Genomic DNA, 6,950 nt, shown 5'->3' on the forward strand with positions numbered 1-6,950 from the left:
CTCAGTCAGTGCTCCAAGGGGCCTCAGTCAGTGCTCCAAAAGGCCTCAGTCAGTGGTCTAAAGGGTCTCAGTCAGTGCTCTAAAGGGCCTCAGTCAGTGCTCTAAAGGGTCTCAGTCAGTGGTCTAAAGGGCCTCAGTCAGTGCTCTAAAGGGCCTCAGTCAGTGATCTAAAGGGCCTCAGTCAGTGCTCTAAAGGGTCTCAGTCAGTGGTCCAAGGGGCCTCAGTCAGTGCTCTAAAGGGTCTCAGTCAGTGGTCCAAGGGGCCTCAGTCAGTGCTCCAAAAGGCCTCAGTCAGTGGTCTAAAGGGTCTCAGTCAGTGGTCCAAGGGGCCTCAGTCAGTGCTCCAAAAGGCCTCAGTCAGTGGTCTAAAGGGTCTCAGTCAGTGGTCTAAAGGGCCTCAGTCAGTGGTCTAAAGGGCCTCAGTCAGTGGTCTAAAGGGCCTCAGTCAGTGGTCTAAAGGGCCTCAGTCAGTGGTCTAAAGGGCCTCAGTCAGTGGTCTAAAGGGCCTCAGTCAGTGGTCTAAAGGGCCTCAGTCAGTGGTCTAAAGGGCCCCAGTCAGTGGTCTAAAGGGTCTCAGTCAGTGGTCTAAAGGGCCCCAGTCAGTGGTCTAAAGGGCCTCAGTCAGTGCTCTAAAGGGTCTCAGTCAGTGGTCTAAAGGGCCCCAGTCAGTGGTCTAAAGGGTCTCAGTCAGTGGTCTAAAGGGCCCCAGTCAGTGGTCTAAAGGGCCTCAGTCAGTGGTCTAAAGGGCCTCAGTCAGTGCTCCAAAAGGCCTCAGTCAGTGCTCTAAAGGGTCTCAGTCAGTGCTCTAAAGGGCCTCAGTCAGTGGTCTAAAGGGCCTCAGTCAGTGGTCTAAAGGGCCTCAGTCAGTGGTCTAAAGGGTCTCAGTCAGTGCTCTAAAGGGCCCCAGTCAGTGGTCTAAAGGGTCTCAGTCAGTGCTCTAAAGGGTCTCAGTCAGTGCTCCAAAAGGCCTCAGTCAGTGCTCTAAAGGGTCTCAGTCAGTGGTCTAAAGGGCCTCAGTCAGTGGTCTAAAGGGCCTCAGTCAGTGGTCTAAAGGGCCCCAGTCAGTGGTCTAAAGGGTCTCAGTCAGTGGTCTAAAGGGCCCCAGTCAGTGGTCTAAAGGGCCTCAGTCAGTGCTCTAAAGGGTCTCAGTCAGTGCTCTAAAGGGCCTCAGTCAGTGCTCCAAAAGGCCTCAGTCAGTGCTCTAAAGGGCCTCAGTCAGTGCTCTAAAGGGCCTCAGTCAGTGCTCTAAAGGGCCTCAGTCAGTGCTCTAAAGGGTCTCAGTCAGTGGTCTAAAGGGCCTCAGTCAGTGCTCTAAAGGGCCTCAGTCAGTGCTCTAAAGGGTCTCAGTCAGTGCTCTAAAGGGCCTCAGTCAGTGATCTAAAGGGCCCCAGTCAGTGGTCTAAAGGGCCTCAGTCAGTGCTCTAAAGGGCCTCAGTCAGTGCTCTAAAGGGTCTCGGTCAGTGCTCTAAAGGGTCTCAGTCAGTGGTCTAAAGGGCCTCAGTCAGTGCTCTAAAGGGCCCCAGTCAGTGGTCTAAAGGGCCTCAGTCAGTGCTCTAAAGGGACTCAGTCAGTGCTCTAAAGGGCCTCAGTCAGTGCTCTAAAGGGCCTCAGTCAGTGCTCCAAGGGGCCTCAGTCAGTGCTCTAAAGGGACTCAGTCAGTGGTCTAAAGGGCCTCAGTCAGTGCTCTAAAGGGCCTCAGTCAGTGCTCTAAAGGGCCTCAGTCAGTGCTCTAAAGGGCCTCAGTCAGTGCTCTAAAGGGCCTCAGTCAGTGTTCTAAAGGGCCTCAGTCAGTGCTCTAAAGGGTCTCAGTCAGTGCTCTAAAGGGTCTCAGTCAGTGCTCTAAAGGGCCTCAGTCAGTGCTCTAAAGGGCCTCAGTCAGTGTTCTAAAGGGCCTCAGTCAGTGCTCTAAAGGGCCTCAGTCAGTGCTCTAAAGGGCCTCAGTCAGTGCTCTAAAGGGCCTTAGTCAGTGCTCTAAAGGGCCTCAGTCAGTGCTCTAAAGGGCCTCAGTCAGTGTTCTAAAGGGTCTCAGTCAGTGCTCTAAAGGGTATCAGTCAGTGCTCTAAAGGGCCTCAGTCAGTGCTCTAAAGGGCCTCAGTCAGTGGTCTAAAGGGCCTTAGTCAGTGCTCTAAAGGGTATCAGTCAGTGCTCTAAAGGGTCTCAGTCAGTGGTCTAAAGGGCCTTAGTCAGTGGTCTAAAGGGCCTCAGTCAGTGCTCTAAAGGACCTCAGTCAGTGCTCTAAAGGGCCTCAGTCAGTGCTCTAAAGGGCCTCAGTCAGTGCATACTCTAACAGACTTTGTGTTTTTCATAAAATGTTTAATAATTATTATTATTATCTATATTAGAATATATATTATAATCTATGTTATTATCTATAGTATTATTATCTATATTATAATATATATTATAATCTATACTATTGTCTATATTGTTATTATCTATATTATACTATATATTATAATCTATTTTATAATCTATATTATCATATTATAATCTATACTATTGTCTATGTTATTATTATCTATATCTATATTATTAACATGTGTGTGTGTCCCTGTGTGTGACAGGTGTGAGTGTATGTCGGGGTATGAAGGAGATGGCCACTCCTGCATCCTTGTCAACCCCTGCCTGAAGGCTGACAGAGGAGGCTGTGATGTTAACGTAAGACTCAGGACCCCGCCAAAATGGCACCCTGTTCTCTATTTAGTGCACAACTTTTTACTACGGCCCATATGGATTTCCTGTTTAGTCCTTCCTGATTACAGGAATCTCTCAATCGGGTTTTGGGAATAGTTAATAACGGACGTTAACCGTATTGGTGTATTATAGTAACCCTCTCCTCTGAGGTCCAGTGTGTTACCATACCCACTCCTCTGAGGTCCAGTGTGTTACCATATCCTGTCCTCTGAGGTCCAGTGTGTTACCATATCCTGTCCTCTGAGGTCCAGTGTGTTACCATATCCTGTCCTCTGAGGTCCAGTGTGTTACCATATCCTCTCCTCTGAGGTCCAGTGTGCTACCATATCCTCTACTCTGAGGTTCAGTGTGTTACCATATCATGTCCTCTGAGGTCCAGTGTGTTACCATATCCTCTACTCTGAGGTCCAGTGTGTTACCATATCCTGTCCTCTGAGGTCCAGTGTGTTACCATATCCTCTCCTCTGAGGTCCAGTGTGTTACCATATCCTCTCCTCTGAGGTACAGTGTGTTACCATATCCTCTCCTCTGAGGTCCAGTGTGTTACCATATCCTCTCCTCTGAGGTATAGTGTGTTACCATATCCTCTCCTCTGAGGTCCAGTGTGTTACCATATCCTGTCCTCTGAGGTCCAGTGTGTTACCATATCCTCTCCTCTGAGGTACAGTGTGTTACCATATCTTCTCCTCTGAGGTTCAGTGTGTTACCATATCTTCTCCTCTGAGGTACAGTGTGTTACCATATCCTCTCCTCTGAGGTACAGTGTGTTACCATATCTTCTCCTCTGAGGTTCAGTGTGTTACCATATCTTCTCCTCTGAGGTACAGTGTGTTACCATATCTTCTCCTCTGAGGTTCAGTGTGTTACCATATCTTCTCCTCTGAGGTTCAGTGTGTTACCATATCTTCTCCTCTGAGGTTCAGTGTGTTACCATATCTTCTCCTCTGAGGTTCAGTGTGTTACCATATCTTCTCCTCTGAGGTACAGTGTGTTACCATATCTTCTCCTCTGAGGTTCAGTGTGTTACCATATCTTCTCCTCTGAGGTTCAGTGTGTTACCATATCTTCTCCTCTGAGGTTCAGTGTGTTACCATATCTTCTCCTCTGAGGTTCAGTGTGTTAACATATCTTCTCCCCTGAGGTTCAGTGTGTTACCATATCATCTCCTCTGAGGTACAGTGTGTTACCATATCTTCTCCTCTGAGGTTCAGTGTGTTACCATATCCTCTCCTCTGAGGTTCAGTGTGTTACCATATCTTCTCCTCTGAGGTCCAGTGTGTTACCATATCTTCTCCTCTGAGGTTCAGTGTGTTACCATATCTTCTCCTCTGAGGTTCAGTCTGTTACCATATCCTCTCCTCTGAGGTTCAGTGTGTTACCATATCCTCTCCTCTGAAGTTCAGTGTGTTACCATATCCTCTCCTCTGAGGTCCAGTGTGTTACCATATCTTCTCCTCTGAGGTTCAGTGTGTTACCATATCTTCTCCTCTGAGGTTCAGTGTGTTACCATATCCCCTCCTCTGAGGTTCAGTGTGTTACCATATCCTCTCCTCTGAGGTTCAGTGTGTTACCATATCCTCTCCTCTGAGGTTCAGTGTGTTACCATATCCTCTCCTCTGAGGTTCAGTGTGTTACCATATCCTCTCCTCTGAGGTTCAGTGTGTTACCATATCCTCTCCTCTGAGGTTCAGTGTGTTACCATATCTTCTCCTCTGAGGTTCAGTGTGTTACCATATCTTCTCCTCTGAGGTTCAGTGTGTTACCATATCCTCTCCTCTGAGGTTCAGTGTGTTACCATATCCTCTCCTCTGAGGTTCAGTGTGTTACCATATCCTGTCCTCTGAGGTTCAGTGTGTTACCATATCCTCTCCTCTGAGGTTCAGTGTGTTACCATATCCTCTCCTCTGAGGTTCAGTGTGTTACCATATCTTCTCCTCTGAGGTTCAGTGTGTTACCATATCCTCTCCTCTGAGGTTCAGTGTGTTACCATATCTTCTCCTCTGAGGTTCAGTGTGTTACCATATCTTCTCCTCTGAGGTTCAGTGTGTTACCATATCCTCTCCTCTGAGGTTCAGTGTGTTACCATATCTTCTCCTCTGAGGTCCAGTGTGTTACCATATCCTGTCCTCTGAGGTTCAGTGTGTTACCATATCCTCTCCTCTGAGGTTCAGTGTGTTACCATATCCTGTCCTCTGAGGTTCAGTGTGTTACCATATCCTCTCCTCTGAGGTTCAGTGTGTTACCATATCCTCTCCTCTGAGGTTCAGTGTGTTACCATATCCTCTCCTCTGAGGTTCAGTGTGTTACCATTTCCTGTACTCATGGCCAGCTAACGTGTAGAGTGTTGTATGTCCATCTCTCTCCTCAGGCCCAGTGTGAGAACTCGGGGCCAGCTAACGTGTCGTGTGTTTGTAACGAGGGCTGGACAGGAGACGGCCTGATCTGTACTGAGGTGGACAACTGTCTCCTGGAGACCAGAGGTGGCTGCCATAAGGATGCAGACTGCAGGTCTCTAGGACCAGGACAGGTATGTATGGTTCGGCTGCTAAACAGAATCCTGCTAGCGCCTGAGGCTGGTCTAACGGGTAATACCATCGCCAGCATCAAATACAGTTGAAATGGGAAGTTTACATACACTTAGGTTGAAGTCATTAAGACTCGTTTTTCAACCACGCCACAAATTGCTTGTCAACAAACTATTGTTTTGTCGGTTAGGACATCTACTTTGTACATGACACAAGTAATGTTTCCAAAAATTGTTTATAGACAGATTATTTCACTTATAATTCACTGTATCACAATTCCAGTGGGTCAGACGTTAACAAACACTAAGTTGACTGTGCCTTTAAACAGCTTGGAAAACTCCAGAAAATTATGTCATGGCTTTAGAAGCTTCTGATTGGCTAATTGACATAATTTGAGTCAATTGGAGGTGTACCTGTGGATGTATTTCAAGATCAGATCATGTGACACTTAGATTGCACACAGGTGGACTTTATTTAACTAATTATGTGACTTCTGAAGGTAATTGGTAGCACCAGATCTTATTTAGGGACTTCATAGCAAAGTGGGTGGATACATATACTCTCAAGTTTTCCGTTTTGATTTTTTTAGATTTTTTTTAAACAAGTAATTTGTTTCATTTCACTTCACCAATTTTGACAATTTTGTGTATGTCCATTACATGAAATAAAAATAAAAATATATTTAAATTACAGGTTGTAATGTAACAAAATAGGAAAAATGCCAAGGGGGGTGAATTATTTAGCAAGGCACTGTATGATGGCTGGTTACACAATGAAAAGTCCCTAGTGGACTAACCCGATATGACGGCTTGTTCCACAATGAAAAGTCCCTAGTGGACTAACCCGATATGACGGCTTGTTACACAATGAAAAGTCCCTAGTGGACTAACCCGATATGACGGCTGGTTACACAATGAAAAGTCCCTAGTGGACTAACCCGATATGACGGCTGGTTACACAATGAAAAGTCCCTAGTGGACTAACCCGATATGACGGCTGGTTACACAATGAAAGGGGTGGGGAAAGAAAGAGCGGGAGAAGGGGAGACAAAGGAATTCAACTATCGTACATACAGTTGAATAATACGCTCATCGTAAATATGAATATTTAGCAACCTGACAACCGCTCATTCACATTTAGAAGTGCAAAGTACATATGTATGCTTGTATGTCTTTGTCATCTCTCTCTGTTGAAATCGCCCGGTCCATTTTCTGGGGAGTCAGTCGACAGAAAGTCTCTGGTTGTCCACCAGAGGTCACCATGTGCTTTGTAGTCGTAACTTCTTGGTCTCAGAGTGTCTGTTAGACAGATCTTCCAGAGGTCACCATGTCCTTTGTAGTCGTAACTTCTTGGTCTCATAGTGTCTGTTAGACAGATCTTCCAGAGGTCTACCATGCAGTGTTCAGCAGGCCTTATTCTTCACTCTGTTTGTTTAGAGTAGATACCTATAGTGGTGAGAGGAAATTGTTCTTTGTCTCTTGTCTTCGGTCGAGTTTCCTAGGCTAAAGATACAACAACAGTTGTAGACTGAATGTTCCTGTGTAATTTTTTCTTCTTCTTCTTCTTCTTCTTCTTCTTCTTCTTCGAGAGAGAGAGAGTTTCAGAGGGTCTTACCATTTTCTGGTATTGTAGTCTTCAAACTATTTGGTAAAGTATTCAGCTCATGCTTCATGGATACAAGTCTTTAGCTTTAAACCGTTTGTGACGTCCGGCTGACCGTCCGTATACTAG

General features: G+C 46.1%; 1 protein-coding gene across 1 annotated transcript in view; it reads left to right on the top strand.

Annotated features, from left to right (window-relative positions):
* stab1 (stabilin 1) overlaps window positions 1-6,950 on the top strand; it is a 221,273-nt gene that overhangs the window by 68,550 nt on the left and 145,773 nt on the right. Inside the window, exons 23-24 of the mRNA XM_064967067.1 lie at window positions 2,565-2,658; window positions 5,063-5,221. Of these exons, the coding sequence (XP_064823139.1) occupies window positions 2,565-2,658; window positions 5,063-5,221 (253 nt within the window). The remainder of the gene's footprint in view (window positions 1-2,564; window positions 2,659-5,062; window positions 5,222-6,950) is intronic.

The sequence above is a fragment of the Oncorhynchus masou genome, chromosome 5 (assembly GCF_036934945.1).
Source record: "Oncorhynchus masou masou isolate Uvic2021 chromosome 5, UVic_Omas_1.1, whole genome shotgun sequence".
In the NCBI taxonomy this organism is placed as follows: Eukaryota; Metazoa; Chordata; class Actinopteri; order Salmoniformes; family Salmonidae; genus Oncorhynchus; species Oncorhynchus masou.